Here is a 17587-nt window from a genome sequence, read left to right on the forward strand (position 1 = left end):
ATTGACTTAGTCCTAAAAGTGAAGAAATAGGAAAAAATGGATTGGATGAATTTAATGAATAAAATGATCCAATGAAATTGATGGTTTATTCCAAAAATTGATTGAATTGTCTACCCATTGGAAATTTTCAAAAATTCATTAGTCTATGAGCCTTCGAAAATCAAGATTTGGCGTTAACATACTTATCATCTCAACAATGAGGAATTTGTGAATTTCTTCAACTTAATGTCCTTTACGCAAGGGATTTTTACCAATTCTGATAAAATGGTCAAAAAGTGATTATTAAAGGCTCATATTCTAATGCGTAAAAACTGTTCCATTATTTTCAATGTCGTCACACGAAAGGGATCGAATCCTACCTTACCTTGTGCACTACCCCTTTGAATAGTACAAGAAATATAAACGTGCCAGTCTCATTGGATTATATATCCGAGACACAAGGCGGTTTATGCCTAACGCGGGATTCCCTAAGAGGCATTCCCTTTCTAAGGCTTATGCATGATGCCATTCTTATCAAAGCAGGGAAAAATGCGATTTGAAATGAGACGTGACCTAAGGAGCCCTTTGTTTGCCAGGGTAAGCCTAAAATGGTATAACATTATGAATTTATGAACAAAATGCATCACAATTTTCAAACGTGTGATAACCTATCTACAAGGGTGGGCTTCTAAAAGAAGGTCATGCCAGACCTCTTATTTGCTAAGGGTTTGTGAATGCAATGGGGACACAAAAACCAAGAAAAGTTAGTTTAAACAGATAAATACACATAACACATTGTAGCAACGGAATCAACACAAGGAAATAAAGCAATAAAAAGAGGAAAAGGGTTGGACCCCTCCCCTCGTGAATAGTGTCCCTAATAGGGTAAGGTCGACTCTACCCTAGGCAAGCTAAAATGGATGCATGAGGTTAGGGTTCACTAATTCATCTAGACTCGATAAGTCATAGGTCCCCGAGCCTTCAGACTTAGAAACCAAGGGTCATCACTCCCAAGGTTCCTTGTCGGTGGCTCGAGCGATTCCCCAGACGTTGCTACGCACACGTCGTGTTACGGCTACCCGTCTGGGCGAATCTAAAAAGAATCCTCAACCTTCGACTAAAAACTAATAGGTCATCAACCTAAAGTTTGAAGCGGAAGATCGAGTGACCCCTCGGATCATACTACGCACACGTCGTGATACGATCACATGTCCAAGTGGGTCGCCTAAAATCCTAGTAGGGTGGAGTGGCGTGACAAGCCACTAAAAGAAAAATAAATAAGGGATAAAAAATAAAACGTATGCACGTATGCCAGTGCTCATTCTTAGAATTGATAGAAGCAGATGAATACCGTTGTGCAATGCATATCATGAATTTCTCTTTCAATTGGCTGAAGGAGTGGAGATATTTGAAGAAGGATCTTATCATTTGAATTCAAATCTCTTTGCTTTTATACTAGTGTCTGCGATTCTCTGGTTTGCTAATTATCTGTGTAGACATGATTGTCGAATAAAGGAAATTACGGGCAAACGGAGAATACCACCATGTTTACTTTTGTTTCTAGACAATGAGCTCAGCTGATGCTTCCTAACAGGATCCTGAAAGAATGTCACTTCGCAAATATTTCACTGATGTAAGCTAAGTCTCAGTCATCCATTGTGGTCAAGGGGATGAAAAAGGAGCCAATTGCATGAATGCGGTTGTTTAAAAATGAGAAAGGTGTGCATGGTCTTACTGAAGGCATGAAATCGATTACCTGATTGATCATGGAAGGTACACGGTAGACTGGGGCAGAGAAAAGACTAGGAACCATGCTTTGCATCTTTAAGATACCATCGTATGTGTCAGTTCATCAAGCATTTCCTTTACTTCTGTAGAACTATGGACTCATTTAGCGTTTTCATTTTACTCGTCCTCTTTATGAATGCTTTTATGACCTTTACAAGTGAGGCCAAGGTTTACATGGTTTTACTGGACAAAGCTTCTGGTGGCTCCTCCAAGAACACAAAATTATTGTTGAGGTACCAAATGATCTGCTCAAAAGCATAGACAAGAAATCTCTTTCTTTTCATTTTTCTTTCTGTTGCTAGTTATGGGATGTTCTGCTTCACTTCTTAGTCAAATCATCTGCTGAACTTCATGGTAGGAATCAGGAAAAAATAGCCAGTTTCAAAGAGAAGATGGCACAAGAGCATGACGCTTTCCTTGAATCTCTGTTATCCAGAAGTGCCTATACGAAACTGTACAGCTACACCCATCTCCTCAATGGATTTGCGATCGAGGTGTCATCTAAGGAGGTCTGTAATCTGAGGCCATAGCTGAGTTTAGATAGGCATGCTTTTATGTGTGTATATATATATATATATATATATATATATATTAATAGTATGTATACTTAATACATATAGATGGGACACTCTTGCTCTACCATTTCTTATTCAGCAAGACATACGTACATCATGTTCAATTGTTTTGATGATTATGTGATATATGCGAACCATGAATGCAGATGTGTGAAGAAGAGCAGTCGTATCGTATCATCTGTTTATGTGGAAATTTGAAACTATGCTGCCAATAGAAAAAGCTGTTCATTATGAGATAGAATAATTGCATTAATTTTATTTTTTTTTTGGTTTTGTTTGACATGACTTGCTCAATAATTCAATACTAAAACATGTAAATATTCCCTAGGACATTGACACCCTACGGAATGCTGAAGGAGTTAGGACAATCCATGAAGATGTGAAAATGGAGAAGATGACAACACATACGCCTGACTTTTTAGGGATTCCTACTGGGGTTTGGCCAACACTTGGAGGAGCTCGGACATCAGGGGATGGAGTGGTGATAGGTTTCATTGACACGGGGATAAATCCTTTCCATCCAAGCTTCATGATTCAATCATCAACAGATACGAGTAGGGGAATATATTCAAAACCTACAAAATATAAAGGGAAATGTGCATCTGGGGAGCAATTCCCTCCAACAGCATGCAATGGTAAGATAGTAGGGGCGCAATATTTTGCAAGAGCTGCAGTTGCTGCCGGTGAATTCAATGCTACCCGTGACTATGCCTCCCCTTTTGATGCTGATGGTCATGGGAGGCAAGTACTACAATAGAGGATTATCTGCATATTTATTGGATCTTGACATGATTTTTACTTAAAGTCATTATTTTTTGCTCAAGCAGAATCTGTTACTAGGTGCATATTTCGGGTTTCTAATATTTGAATTGTCCAGTTATATAACAATACTAGTCCTGTACTCTTAACTCATTGGAAATGGTGCAAATTAAGCAGCCATACAGCTGCAACAGCAGCAGGAAACCACCAAATTCCTGTAATAGCAAATGACTTCAATTATGGTTATGCCAGTGGCATGGCTCCAGGAGCCAGGTAAAAAATATCTGCTTTGATACAGTTCTCTTATAAAAATTTTGAAAGAAAGGAAATCCTAAAGGTTCCCTTTTATTCAAATTCTATAAATGTATATGTAATATGCAAGTCTTCTCTTTTGCTTATACAGGATTGCTATTTATAAAGCTCTGTATGCTTTTGGAGGGTATATGTCTGATGTTGTGGCTGCTGTTGATCAGGTTTCTACTTTAGGAGTCAATGCACATGAAGAAATTCTTATAGATAATTGATTTGTTTCTCAATTAATTTGACATGGAACTTTGATCAAACAACTTTAAAGTAACTTGTAATGTTATTGTCTTGTGCAGGCTGTGGAAGATGGAGTTGACATACTGAATCTTTCTATAGGGCCATCAAAAGTGCCATCTGGACCTTCTGCTTTTCTGAACCTGTTAGAGATGGAGCTTTTATTTGCCACAAAAGCTGGTGTTCTTGTTGTTCAAGCTGCTGGAAATGGAGGGCCTTCTTCCAGTTCTATGCTTTCTTTTAGCCCATGGATCACAAGTGTCGCTGCCTCTATAACTGATCGCAGATACAACTCATCAGTTAGGTTGGGCAATGGACAAAGCTTTTCTGGCACAGGACTTGCACGTAGGTTTGTTGTTAATGGTTAATTTTGTGAATCTTTACTATTGCATCCTCTAGCAATTTTAACAAGGAGATGTGCTCACTGATTTTCATTTTAGCAGCTCCAACAGTTGGAGAAGTGTTCTTCCCTCTAGCTGCGGCAGCAGATGTTGGGCAAATAAACTCCACTGATGGTCTTCTGACGATTGATAGCTGTCAAAGCTCGGAGCAATTTGTCCGCTCCTTAGTTCAGGGGAAGATAGTTATTTGCACATACACACTTGATTTCGACTCTGAGGCGTCTGGTATTGCCACAGTTGCAGACACCATGAGTAAAGTTGGCGCTGCTGGCTTCATACTTACAAGGAACCCTGATATTGGTTTTGAGCAGATTAAGGGTGCTGCAGTAACCTTACAAGTTCCTGGAGTCATCTTGAACAATATGGAAGCCTCTTCGGTACTTCAATCAACATTTGTTTATAATACTGAAGTATACTTTCTGTACTTGTATGGAAAACGTTTCGTTACTCTAGCATCTGACAATTCACAAGTGTAAAGGATGATCCGACATACATTAAAGCCAAGTTTATTGCATAAAATTGCATTTCTTATCATTGTAATGCAGCTGATTTTAAATGAAGACCTTCTTCCATTCTCAAAAAATTTTAGATGGAATTGAATCTGTTGACATATATTTTACAAGAAGAAAAGGAAAACATATTCTTTCTTCTCTTGCAATGTGTGAGTCAATCCGGGACTTATTTGTTTACTGAAGTAATTTGGCAATAGTGAATTTATGGTTTGCAGAAGTTGTATAAAGACATCTTGTATTACAGGCACTCTGGGAGTACTACAATGCAAATACAATAAGAAGCAGAAACGGAAGAGCCATTGGCTTCAGAGCCACAGCAAGAATTTTGGATGGGAGGCGAGCAATTTACACAGGGCAGGCTCCAACAGTGGCATCATATTCATCAAGAGGCCCTGATGTCAATAATGAACTCTTAGAGAATGCTGATGTCCTCAAACCAAATATCATGGCTCCGGGCTCCTCAATATGGGCGGCCTGGAGCCCAAACAGTGAAGGAGATGCTCACATCAAAGGTATGCAGAAATCCAGTATTCTCAACTCTTTTAGCTAAGTTCGAAGCTGAAACTAGGTAATGGACAGCCTACTTATTTCAGATAAAAACTTGTAACCAATGGTTTAACTTGTATAATATGCCTTCCTTTCATTTATTAATACACATCTGGCAATTAGAACTGCAAAATGATATAGATAAACAGGCAACCTAATTTGGTCTATGTAAACTAGTCTTTTAACGAGACACGTGACATGCTACAATTGTGATCCTTTTCCCAGGTCAAATTTTTGCGCTATTGTCCGGGACAAGCATGGCTACTCCACATATTGCCGGTATTGCAGCTCTAATTAAGCAAAAACACCCACACTGGAATCCTTCAGCTATTATATCAGCAATGACGACAACAGCGGATATAGCTGATCAAACAGGTGCTCCAATACTAGCCCAAAAAACCAAGCAGATATCTGCTGCAACCCCCTTCGACTTTGGAGGTGGTGCTATCAACCCCTCTCGAGCAATTGATCCTGGACTTGTTTTCAACATCAACTTCATGCAATATGTAAAGTTTTTATGCTCAGTTCCAGGTGTTGATGACATGTCTGTTAGACAAGCAGTCGGCGTTTCATGTCCAATTCAGAAGACACGGTGCTCAGATCTGAATACACCGAGTGTTACAGTTTCCAAGTTGATTGGATCAAGGAGGATTCTCAGAAAGGTAACTAATGTTGGTAATGCAGATGAGAAGTATATGCTGATAGTAAAAGAGCCTTTAGGGGTGAAAGTTACTGTGATACCACAGGTTTTTAAGATCAGTGTCAATGCTTCAAGACGTATTACCATTCAGTTTAATGCAACTGAGGCAACAAATGCTTACACATTTGGTGAAATACTGATGCTGGGAGAAAAGAAGCATGTTGTAAGAGTGCCTATGGCTGTCTATGTAAGTAGCACTATAGGATGATGAAGTCTGTCGCGCCCCATTTTTCGCGATGGAAAAGAAAAATAAAGTGTGAGGTTTATAAAAGATATGATTTTATTTTTAAACAAGTTAAAAGGGACCTAGAATGGGACTTAAAAAGAATGCGACAATTTGGGTCCAAAATTTAGTCTAAAAGGGTTTTTAAGAAAAAACAGGAGTCGCCACTTGGTATGGAGTTTTGGTGTACCAAGTCACCCAAAAAATAAAGTAAAACAAAATAAAACCCTTTTTGACAACTCCAGGTCTTTGAAAACAAGAGAAAATGGATTCGGGAGTCACGGTTGAAGAAAGGGAAGGCAAAGATTCGATTAACTCAAATCTAAGGCACCCTTTCAACCTAGTCTAAGCTAGTTGCGAGGTTTAGTCAAAATTTTCCTAATCTAACCCTTAATTTATCACATTTGGATGTTTTCTATATGAATGCAAATCTAAAAAATATCGCAAGGGACAACATGTTCATTCAAGGGTTTAATTGAACCAATCGCATTAATTGCGAAGGTCAAAATAGATCCTCGAAGGTGTCACAAGGATGCAAATGATGAAAAAGAAAAGAAATTAAATTATATACATATATATAAGTGATCAAAGAAAAAGGGAATGCAACATAAAGGGTACGGGAGGCAAAAAAATTCGTGACATAATTTTCTTATACAGGGATTAATGGGGTATTTAAACTAAAAAGTTATAATCACCCATTTCCATATTTGAAAAATAATTCTCCTAATATGCACAAACAAATGAGCTAACTTACTATACAATGTCCTAAATGAAATGCAATTCTAAATGACATGATTAACACATATAGAGGATAGGGGATAATATAATAGGAAATATCATGCAAATGGGAAAAGATCCTAAAAATGAAAATATGCGTGAAAATGTAATAAATATCACACAAAAATGAATCTAACGCACGAACGATCTAAGGGTCTAGCGTTGGACTAACCCATTTCTAAAAATCCTTACTAGCGTTGGACTAGCAAGTAAACGGAGGGAGAAACCACAACTAGCGTTGGACTAGTGTGGTGACGTCATGCATTTTTAATACATAATAAGACAAGTAGACATAAATTAAAACAAATAAACACATAAGAGCACGTAGCACGTAACACATAAGCATAATATCTAGATGCAAAAATCCTAAGGAAAGCAAGTAAGGCACGTAACACATAAGCCACATAAGCACACAACCTATCTATTACATCGGGGAGCGCCTAACTACAATCTAAAAGGGGAAATAAAATAAAACAAATCTAATTATCCTATCTATTACATTTTTTGAGGTATTTAAATGCCTCTCAAATAATTATAAAATTAACTAAACAAGTATAAGAAAATTTAAATGAACATTCAAATCAAATAAACAAAGCATATAAAAATATATAAACATATAGGAGCACGTAAGAGCACATAAGAGCACGTAATTGACATTGAAATAATAATAATGAGGTACCTCCCTTTTGAAGTGGTGACTAAACGGAGTCAAATTGCCCTATTTATACTCAAAATGAACAAAAGAATCACGGCACCAATTTAATTGAAAAATAATAATAACAAAAATACTAAATTCACACTAATATGTCAAACGTAAAGAAATTTAAGAACATCTAAAAATTACAAGTTAAGTATATTCAAAAGTAGCATAATTAGCTATTAAAGAAAAGAAACAATCATAATAAAGAGAGTCAAAATTCACTAGGGACTGAATTGCAAAAATTGAAAACTTTTGGGGGACAAAAATTATATTTTCCAAAGTTCAGGGGTCAAAATTAAATGAAAGATAAAATTCAGGGACCAAAATGCAATTAATATAAGGACCTACATGAAAGAAATTTAAAATGTTCTGGGCTGCAGTGAAACTACTCAAAAGATCAGGGGGCCAAAGTGCAAAATTCGGTTTCTGATTTGGGAGAAGAAAGGCCATCGGGCCGTTATTTTTATTTATTTGGGCCGGATACTACCTAAGCCCAGCCGAAAATCCAAGACCAAACACACAGGCCAGCCCGTCTTTTATCACTCAAACCCAACCAAAATTAAAGCATGGGCTCCGACCTTCTAGCCCAACCGAAACCCGAAAGAAATAAAACAAAAGTCCATTCCCCAAACCCAACCAAAATAACCACAGGCCCACCTAAAAAAAAAACACTAGCCCAAACCACTTTCCTTTTCTTTCTTTTCTTTTCTTTCTTTTCTTTCTCTTTTCTTCCCCATACGTTTCCTCTTCTTCTTGTTCGGCCAGCTGAAGAAAACTTCAGCTGGTGGCCATGGCGGCTGCCGGTGGCGCCGCCGCCGCCGACCGCCACCGCCGGTGACCTCTCCGGTCACCAAAAATCCTCAAAATACACCCCCTCACTCGATTTTTCGCGTAGACTCCATTTCCGGAGTTAGTTTTTACAAAAAATGAGTCGAAAGCGGTCAAAATGCCAAGAAATCAGTTCAGTTTTTTATTTTTTAAAACCTTCACATCTTCACCAAAAATCATAAAAATTATGCCAAAACCCTCCTGATAACTTCTACATTACAACTATAATCTTAGTTTGACAAATAAACAACAACAAAATAAAGCATTAAGTCAATAACAGCCCCAAAAATGAAGAAAATTATTCTAATGCTTTGAAGGCTCAAAAACTCCCAAAATTTTGGATAACCAAGCATTTTCAGATCTTTGCTAGCTAATGGTCATCCATTTAAGCAAAACATACACACCAAATTCACTCCTTTGATTCATTTTTTTTATTCAAACATTTTTTCAAACATTTGGCATGCATTCACAGCACCGTTTCTTTTTTTCCTAATTTTGTTCATGACCCATCCCAAAATTTCATCCATACAACACCAACAAAAACCAGCAAAAATAAGCAATAAAAAGTAACCACACATGCATTCAATCTAGTTAATTAAAAAAAAGAAAAGCTGGAAAAAAGGAGATAAATACCTCAATGAAGAGTTTGGTCCCTTTGCCAAGATTTTTGATGAAATTGCCAAGCTCCAATCCAACCGATTGCTGCCTTGTTGTGTGCAAATGTGTTTGGATTTTGTGAAAGAAAATCTGTAAAGGGAGCCCCCCCTTTTTTGTTCCTCTTGTCTGATGAGGGAGAGAGCCGAGAGAGCAAATTGAGCCAAAAGGGTGGAGTCTTTTTTTTTTTTCTTGTCCTCTGTCCGTGAGAGCCGAGAGAGGAGATTGAGGAAGTAGTTTTTTTTTTTTTGGTGGGCCTGTGGTTTTTTGTTCTCGTCTGTTAAGAGCTAGCCGAGAGAGGGAGGGAAAATTTTTTTCCTTTTTTTTCCTTCTTCTCTCCTGGAGAGAGCCGAGAGATGTCTTGTAGCCAAAAAAGGAGCTTGTGTGCTGAATCTTCCAAAATGATGATTTCTCAATTAATGAAAAGACAAGTCCAAGGTCATTGAGTGTGAAAATGGGTTAATAGTTAATTTGGTGAAACAAAATGATCAAAATGATTTTTTGATTTTTTTTATTTTTGTTGTTTTGTTGTTTTTTTTTTTTCTCTTTTCGTAAAGCAAACCTGCAAAAAATGAGAAAATGTACATTAAAATACAAGAAAATAAATAACTTATTAAATAGAAAAATCCTGGGAAAATATTAAAAATTGACAAAAATTTGGTGTCTACAAAGTCAATCCCCTTGTACACATAGTATTAGGAAAATTATTACCTCAAAAGCCAATTATCCATTTCCCTTTATCTTTTAGTACCGGTTAACCATTCTGACTGTCCTTTCTTTACAATGAATAAGATTGTCAGAACATTCCTGTTAGATTGTGTTTTCATGCTTATCAGCAAAATGTATCTCAGATGCAGAACTTCTCTCTTTCTGTTATCAGTTGAATTCTGGGAACGAGAGTACAAGAAAATTTTGTAAAATTTCATTCATCCAAATTGATATTATTGGATCGAACTATTACAGATCAAGCTTCTATAATGCTGTACCTTCCCATTAAACCCCTCCCTTACAAACCATGAGGGGTTAAATAAAAATGAATGGTCTGGTTTGGAGGAGGTAGAAAGCGTCATACATCAACGCTAGGAGGAGACATATCACAAAGCAAGAAAAGAACACTTTTGAGAATAGATATTTATTGAAAGCTACAATTGACACCTCCATTGCTGAAGAATATTTCTAGCGACGTTTCCGTAGTGTTGCAAACATTTTTGATGTAAAACCTTTTCTCCTGTTCACCTGTAACCGGAAGGCATTGAGAAATTGAGGCTTAGTCCTCACATTTTGGGGTAATCTTATAATTTGCCGAACAATAATCTATTGCCCAAGTGAGCAACTTCTGTTTACCTTCTAAGTTGAATATAGAGTTATAGACAACCATGGGTGGATATTAACAGCTCAATATTTTCCAGAATTCCAAATGCCAAGATTCGATGTCTTTTAAGAAACTAACAAGCTGATAAAATGTTCCTTTGATGGTCAAATACCTGAAAGCTCTTCATAATAGCTTTTATCTTGGTAGCCGTGGATCGATTGTTTGTTCTCTTCGTTTTGTTCTTTGGTTTCTTGTTGTGCGGCATCAACAACGATCTAAAAAAGCCTGGTACCAGCAATTTCCAGTTTCCCATGCAAGTTGGAGTTACTGCATGTCTTCTCTTCTTTTGAACAGCAATCATCTGTCAAGAAATCACAATGGTTGACATTTATATCTCCACACATATGTACATAAATGAAACTCAAAGAGCTTCTAACGAGATAAGGTACAAAATACCACTGGGGAAGTGACAGATAGTTGCAGCTTAGTTGATTTTTAGTGGTAACCTGCCATTTCAAAGATTACGTGATTGAAATTTGAAAAAGAAAATGCTAGTGAAAGAAAGTAGTTTGTCATGGAAATTAGTATAAGAATTGCATTCTCTTTCATGCATTTCTTGGAAGATTATACGTTTGCCATCAGGAAATAATTAAAGATTATCATGAGATCTCAGTATCCACCTGTCTTTCTTTTTAAAGAACCTTCCCTATACTTTTCTCCTCTTCTAGAAACAGTCTTTGGCTTTATCAACTCCAAGAATGCTGTCTTTTTATATCTTTTTTGGGAGATTGGTGTTTCCTATGCTTTAGCAGCATGATGATTGAATAAAATTAAAGTTTCACGTGTCACCTGAGTCATAGGTTGTCGGTGGTGGTTATGATTGGCAACAGGCTTTGGATGCAACAAGGGAGAAGATGCCTGAGATCGAGCCGATTCTCTAAGTTGTCTTGTGTACTCGAGAAGCTGAGCTTTCCTATTGTATCCTCTAGTATTACAATCCTGATGAAGGTGAAGGTGTTGGTGATGATGATGATGGTGCTGAGGCTGACGGCTATTTGATAACATTCTTCTCCTTGATCTAGGCCTCTCTACATATACTGCCACCCAAACTCCTTTCTGTCTGCCAAATGTTGCCTACAGAAATTGTAGTGCAAAACATGATCAAAAGATTCTCATTGCAACATCTCAGAGAATTAGATTCATGATGAAAAAATAAAAAGAAGGGATCATATAACTTACCATAGAGAGATGGGATAGGAGGAGGCATGGTTTGATGAAGAAATTATGCTTTGTAGGAAGAGATGGTGCAAAGAATGTGAAATAAGAATTGGATTATATGGAAAAACCCTGCAGGCCTAGTGATAATGCCAACCTAATTGATTCATATCTAACCGAATGCAGATGTTTCTTTATCTGTTCCTCCAAACATGAGAGCCAAACTTTAATAGAAAACGTTTGAAATCAGAAAACTTTAATAGAAAGTTGAAGCATATAAAGAAAGTGGAATCAACGAAAGCAACCCTAAAACAAGAGGATGAATATTTTTTAAATGCGAATATTTGACCTGCTCAATATTTGCTACCATATTATATTTGTGCTTTTGTTACCAATCATCATTAGCAAACTCCACACGTCATTTTGTTGTTGTCAGACAAATCACCTCCAGCAACAATATTGTTGCCCCTCACCTGTAAATTTTTTACTGCATATATTTTAAGTTACTAGAATGAAAATTGACACTTTGTTTCTACTAATCCCATGTTACTAGAATTTATTGCCAAATATTTGGAAAAGAAGAAAAAGAAGTTCAAGAATTTGATTTCTCTTGACCACAGTTGGACCCTCTTTACACATGATCATGATTATTTTTGGATGAACTCTGAACTTCACTATGCAATGCTGGTATTATGAGGTCTCTCTGCCGACAAAATTATGTGATTGAACATCACATCTCTTACCAAGAACTTTGAATTAGATCATCTGCCTAATCTATTCTCGAAAATAAAATTTGAAGTATCTTGTCTAACATATTGTGTGTTAAAATCCTTTCAAGCCTTTAAACACACACAATTCTTTTCCTTTCAATGCAAGATTATCAAGGATAGAGATAGAGAAAGATTTCTACTCATGACTGTGCATAGTGTTCCTTCTAAAGGGTTGTAATATTACATGCCACCATTATTTTACCTTTTCACCTGCATTGATGATTTGGATGGCAAGTCACCTTTCAACGTATGGAAAACTTTTGTATTGCCTATGAATATGAAGTATAGACTTTAGTTTTTGTTTGGAAATATAGGTAAAATGCTATTCTCATTTTGTGCAAGGGGCTGAAACTCCATCACATCTTACCAAATGTTGAAAAGTAAGTGAGTTTTTGTGTATTCTAGAGGGAAATGTTGATGGCATTCCTCTTGAATTACAACTCCATAAAAACGGAATGCCATTGGCATTTCTGTTTTCTAAAATGCTCCACCTAAATTTTTTGGAACCATTTCAAAAATTATTTGCCGACACCAACATTTTTGCCTTGAAACATGAAAAATATTCTTTATACAGATTACTGTTTAATTTAACTAAAAATTTTTAAACAACCCTTTGGCAACATGACAAAATGATAAATGCATGGTCAAAAATTGAGGAAACAGGAAAAGTTAGGCATCCGCTTAGTGGATAAGCGACTATTACAATTGCCGGCGGAATTTTAATGTGCCATTCAAAGGTTGGGTGGATTTTTTTTTTTTTGGAATTCAATGGCAGTGATTGAATTTGGTAGTAAATCCCAGATTTGAGTAAGCACTCTTTACTTCTCCATATTAGGATTAAGATTAGAGGTCACAATCTGACAGGTTTTGAGGCATTTCAAGCCAAGATATAGTGAAGGATTAACTCGCTAAAAATAAAAATGTTACACAATTAGAATGTCAAGGTTCTTATATTGGGAAAGTATAGCAATTTTTAGACATTACAGATTACCTACAACAAAATGGAGAACAGAACTTCGGTTCTCCATCAGCACAAAAAGACGCAAAATGCCGGGCAAAAGCGATGCCAAAAGGAGAAAGCTATCAGAAACATCAACTAGTCTTTCATAGAACTGCTTGAGGTCTCATCTTGCCAAGTTGCTTGCCATTGCTTGTCATAGAATGTTGATTCTTCCAGTAGCCTTTTAACTGTTTCTATGTCCTCATTCTTTCGGATCACAAGAACACCAACTACAGCTACAAATAACAATGTTTTGCAGAAGAAATTGCCCATTTGGTCGACAAGTCCTACCCCTGTTAAACTATCCACCAGGTAAGCCATAATGAAACCAATCATTGCCGCACGACCTGCAAGAATTTTGTACAGCACCATCAGTTATAAGTACAGTCAACTAGTATGCTTTGATTTCTGTGTAATTATCAAAACTCAGAAGATAGGTGTACAATGGAGACTAATCACCGTTAAGCAGTTCAGCTTCAGGAAGATGGTACCGCTTAATCCATGCCCACCACGGAATAATGGAAGTATCAAAAACTATAGGGTTATCATTGTTTGATGATTCTGGGTTATCTTGTAGCCATTTTCTTCTCCTAGCCTCTGCAGAAGATTAGTAAAACAATTTGAAGAAGAACACGGAGCAAAAGAACCCCAGCAGGTGCTACCATAAAAGTAGGAAAATATTTCCTTCCCTTTGAGACTACATGGAGCAAAAGTTGGTTGGAGGATACACCAAATAAAGTGAAATGTCAACAGCTCACACATATATCATGGACCTCTTGCGGTTGAAAAAGTAGATTAACTTGTATAGGAAAAAAGAAGTTAAATAAAAACATTTGATTTGCAACCTGTAACCAGGTAAATCAAAAGCATGACTTTAAAGTGGAAAACACGTCCAAACTTTGTTTCTTTTTCTTGCAAAGACAGTACTGTATACAAAAGCTGGTTAGAATTATTTATGATGATCTTGTAAAACATCCAAATAGTCAAACACTGCAAAGAATTCGCCAAATGTAGACTCAAAGAAAAAAAAAAAAAAAAAGCATTGCCCACAGTACCAGGGTTCATTTGGTTGGCAGATTCGATGATTTTCCTTGTGCTCTTAAGAAAGTGCATTTGTAACTTGATATGAGAAAAAAGTGCGGCACTTTAGAATAGCCCACTAAAGCATTATACAAGCTATCTTTCAAATATTTGTCACTTCCATGGTTACCTGCTAATAATTAAAATTTGTTAAAAGCATGTTAATGCATTTGCACATAGGAGATCATATCTTCTTCTCACAGATCAATTTCTTTTTCCTCATCCAAGCTTATTTCTCATAGGGCATCCATAAGTATATAAAATTTCTCAAGACAGAATGGATTGAAAAATGGCAATCATAATACCAGCACCAAGCGAGATTGCACTCAAACCATGAATATTTTTTTTTGAAAGGTAGTCTTTCTCATTATCCAATAGCAAACAAAAAGAATGCAAGAGGAAGAAATCCTGACATCTTGAGCTTCAAAGTTTTACCACTTTAAATCTTCAAAAACTAGGCAAGATGCAGTGAAAACAATGGTCCTTTACCTCATTCCCCCTAGAAAACTTTGGTCATTTTACCTCATTCCCCCTTGTTGCTCTGTTCTCTTTCTATACCACGTAATATACATGGAGATTTCCACTGTATTAAGTTATAAAACATACATCATAATTATCATAAATGCACCAGAATATTTTCAGGATAAAATTGCAAAGAATGATACTTTTGTTAGTATACTTCACAAAATTGTCATCTTCTCTACACGCACTTTGGCAGGATATAACTTTGAAAAACAACATCACATTACTTCATCTTAATTTATCGTATGAACCAGAATAGTAACTGAATTAGTGAAGCTATTTCCTCGGATGATCACAGAAAATTCAAAAGACCAAATACAAATATTTTGTCTACGGATTCAATTCTGTAATTGCCTGTATGACCTGTCCGCTAAAAATGCATCATATAAACTCAGACTAAAGCAAACATCCAAAAACTAATAGTACAATTCTTAAATTCATTTGTTCTATTTTCTACTATATAAAACTAACACATTTTCTACATCCAACAAGAAACAACCTCCCAAATTCAACATTTGTTAGACAGAGAATCATTTATAAAACTCATACGAAAAATCAATTGATAATTATCATCAGCCAAGCACCCCTGCCTGCAAAAACACACATTTAAGGTAAGAAATTCACCAGCATCAATTACAGCATCCCAATCAGTTTTCCCATCTTTCTGAAATTGGGTTAAGTCCCAAGTCCCACCAATCCATCTGGGGTCTTGAAAAGCAGTCACCGGCGCCGGAGCAGCGGTTGCATCCACTGCCACCGACCCATTGGACCCCAAAGACTCCTCCTTTTTATCCTCAGAAACCTTCTCTTCAGCAGCAGCAGGCTTATCCTCCTCTACAATTGCAGCAGTAGAAGTTGAACCAGCTCCATTTTCAGCAAATACCCAAAAAGGGGGCTGCTTTTTGGGTCTCAAAGAGATAAAATGCCTCAGGGCCAATTGGGTTTTGGCAGTAGAATGTGGTGAGGAGGGAGATGGAAGGTGGGTTGCGGGCGGAGATGAGAATAAGGCGATGGACATTGTTAATAACGATGAACAGAACGGTGGAAGCAAGTTTTGCAGAGGGAAATGGGAAAAGGAGATAGTTGTGAGTTCAGAACATTGTGATCTATGGGATATCCTTAGCCGCAGAATTTTGGGAGTTTTATATCTTGGCTTTTGCTACCAGCTGGTAGCAGTAGTATTTCCTTTCCTATTCTAGGTAGCAATAGAATAATAGACTTTAAAGTCCCATTTTATATACTTATTGACGTTTATTATTACTACTAGTTTTTCATATAAAAAAGAACTCATAGCTCGTAGTACTCTGGGTCTGTTTGGTTATCAAAATTTGTAAAAATATATATATATATTTTTTGTTTATATTATAAATGCAATTTTGAATCATCTTTTTATGTTACTTACATCACATTATAAAAAAAAACTCTGGTATTATTTCAGATAAAATATATAAGGTTTACTTGTAAGTCTGATTGGATTTAACACAAAAAATCGACATTTGTTTTCCTTTTTATTGACCATTATCATGATAAAAACAATTATCTATGAAATGAAACTTGGTGACTTGAAGACATCTCGGCTCTTGGCTTGGTAAAAAAACTGAGAAGTTAGATTTTATACTTTTAGACATGAGTAGTATATGGCCAATGTTTGAGATAAGAGCACAAAAGGAAAACCACTATGTGGAGTTTTTGGATCCTAAGAAACTTGATGATGCAATAAAAGAAGTTATTTATTTGTGGGGGAAAGAGATGAATTGAATGGTATGGGAGAAGGGAGTGTAAATGGAAAGTTTCGAATTTGCACAAAAAAAAAATATTTTCTTTTATCCGAGTTAAACTTTATCAAGATAGTGAAATTTTGCATAAACTTCAGGTGCCATTTATGATTTCTTTCCAAGAACTGTAAAAAGAAAATTTTTATTATTTTTTTTATCCAAGTTAAACTTCATGGATCATAATGAAAATTTGCGTAAATTTAGAGTTGTAAATGAGTCAAGTGGAATCGAGTATCTCATATTTGAACTCTATTGGTTAAAATACTCGAATAAGACTCACGGTTGTTCAATAATATTGGAGCTCCAAATCTATGTTAGGTTCGGTTCATTAACTAAAATTTTAGTTCGAATTCAACTCATTTAACATAAACAAACTGATCGCGAACAAGTTTTAGAAGTTCAAACCTAGATTCTTTCTCTCACAAAATTGATTCAATCTGCTTGTCTATAGCATTAACTATTAAGGAATATCATGTTTGAGACTTACATAGGTTGGAAAGCCTGGAATAGGAATTAGGAATACAGTACGAACCCTAAATTTAGTGAAATGATAATTAAACCCATATTCGCGAACGATCGTTTAAATTTACGAACGAGCTTATATTTGTTCGATTACTTATCAAGTCAGAGAATATTTGTTTAACTCGACCCATATAAAATTTTGAACCAACCATTATCGAACATGAAAGAGTCTAAACAAGTTTATAAGCTACCCAACAACTCTGTTCATTTAACAGTACTACATAAACTTTAGGTGCCATTTATGATTTCTTTCCAAGAACTGTATGATAATTTATGTCCTCCAGTTTGCGACTTCATTGGATTTTGAATTTCTTTGTCTGCCAGCAAGGAGGAAGCAAACAATCCTGGACGCTACTTGCCTGTATGGACCCGACTTGGAGCAAGGGGTTGGCAACAAATTAGAGACAAT

General features: G+C 36.3%; 3 protein-coding genes across 5 annotated transcripts; 1 reads left to right on the forward strand and 2 right to left on the reverse strand.

The window, feature by feature from the left end:
- The first annotated feature begins 1796 nt into the window (after positions 1-1796).
- Positions 1797-6071, forward strand: LOC113706172 (subtilisin-like protease SBT2.6). The gene is made up of 9 exons (XM_027228064.2): positions 1797-2000; positions 2126-2276; positions 2671-3083; positions 3279-3374; positions 3505-3574; positions 3704-3986; positions 4085-4419; positions 4799-5066; positions 5326-6071. Exons 1-9 carry the CDS (start codon positions 1819-1821, stop codon positions 6006-6008), a joined length of 2481 nt encoding a protein of 826 aa, XP_027083865.2. The 5' UTR covers positions 1797-1818; the 3' UTR covers positions 6009-6071.
- LOC140012964 (uncharacterized) lies at positions 5139-12109 on the reverse strand. Of its 3 annotated transcripts, XR_011820000.1 has the most exons (5): positions 11534-12109; positions 11144-11428; positions 10751-10800; positions 10467-10655; positions 5139-9544 (listed from the first exon to the last, which is right to left on the reverse strand). XR_011820000.1 is itself a non-coding variant. In XM_072061707.1 (4 exons), the coding sequence occupies exons 1-4, from the start codon at positions 11534-11536 to the stop codon at positions 9494-9496; spliced, it is 528 nt and encodes a 175-aa protein (XP_071917808.1). In that variant the 5' UTR covers positions 11537-12101; the 3' UTR covers positions 5139-9493. The 3 variants fall into 3 exon arrangements, 2 of the variants coding, with proteins under 2 accessions (XP_071917808.1, XP_071917807.1); XM_072061707.1 differs by lacking the exon at positions 10751-10800 and having other exon boundaries at positions 11534-12101; XM_072061706.1 differs by lacking the exons at positions 5139-9544; positions 10751-10800 and adding an exon at positions 9833-10218 and having other exon boundaries at positions 11534-12092.
- A 1101-nt stretch (positions 12110-13210) lies between these two features.
- LOC140012955 (light-harvesting complex-like protein 3 isotype 2, chloroplastic) lies at positions 13211-16093 on the reverse strand. The gene is made up of 3 exons (XM_072061665.1): positions 15506-16093; positions 13739-13876; positions 13211-13626 (listed from the first exon to the last, which is right to left on the reverse strand). The coding sequence occupies exons 1-3, from the start codon at positions 15897-15899 to the stop codon at positions 13376-13378; spliced, it is 783 nt and encodes a 260-aa protein (XP_071917766.1). The 5' UTR covers positions 15900-16093; the 3' UTR covers positions 13211-13375.
- Positions 16094-17587: the final 1494 nt, after the last annotated feature.

This window comes from Coffea arabica, chromosome 8e (assembly GCF_036785885.1).
Source record: "Coffea arabica cultivar ET-39 chromosome 8e, Coffea Arabica ET-39 HiFi, whole genome shotgun sequence".
Lineage (NCBI taxonomy): Eukaryota > Viridiplantae > Streptophyta > Magnoliopsida > Gentianales > Rubiaceae > Coffea > Coffea arabica.

What these genes read in the sequence shown, in the direction of transcription:
- LOC113706172 (XM_027228064.2), top strand. Translation starts at nt 1,819, where the DNA reads ATGTGTCAGTTCATCAAGCATTTCCTTTACTTCTGTAGAACTATGGAC. An exon ending in TTGTGGCTGCTGTTGATCAG is followed by an intron (nt 3,575 to 3,703) that starts GTTTCTACTTTA and finishes TGTCTTGTGCAG; the next exon opens with GCTGTGGAAGATGGAGTTGA. An exon ending in TTCTGGCACAGGACTTGCAC is followed by an intron (nt 3,987 to 4,084) that starts GTAGGTTTGTTG and finishes TCATTTTAGCAG; the next exon opens with CTCCAACAGTTGGAGAAGTG.
- LOC140012964 (XM_072061706.1), bottom strand. An exon ending in ACCGACAACCTATGACTCAG is followed by an intron (nt 10,656 to 11,143) that starts GTGACACGTGAA and finishes ATTTCTTGACAG; the next exon opens with ATGATTGCTGTTCAAAAGAA. An exon ending in CTATTATGAAGAGCTTTCAG is followed by an intron (nt 10,219 to 10,466) that starts GTATTTGACCAT and finishes TTCCGGTTACAG; the next exon opens with GTGAACAGGAGAAAAGGTTT.
- LOC140012955 (XM_072061665.1), bottom strand. Translation starts at nt 15,899, where the DNA reads ATGTCCATCGCCTTATTCTCATCTCCGCCCGCAACCCACCTTCCATCT. An exon ending in GGATGCTGTAATTGATGCTG is followed by an intron (nt 13,877 to 15,505) that starts GTGAATTTCTTA and finishes AATCTTCTGCAG; the next exon opens with AGGCTAGGAGAAGAAAATGG. An exon ending in TGAAGCTGAACTGCTTAACG is followed by an intron (nt 13,627 to 13,738) that starts GTGATTAGTCTC and finishes AAATTCTTGCAG; the next exon opens with GTCGTGCGGCAATGATTGGT.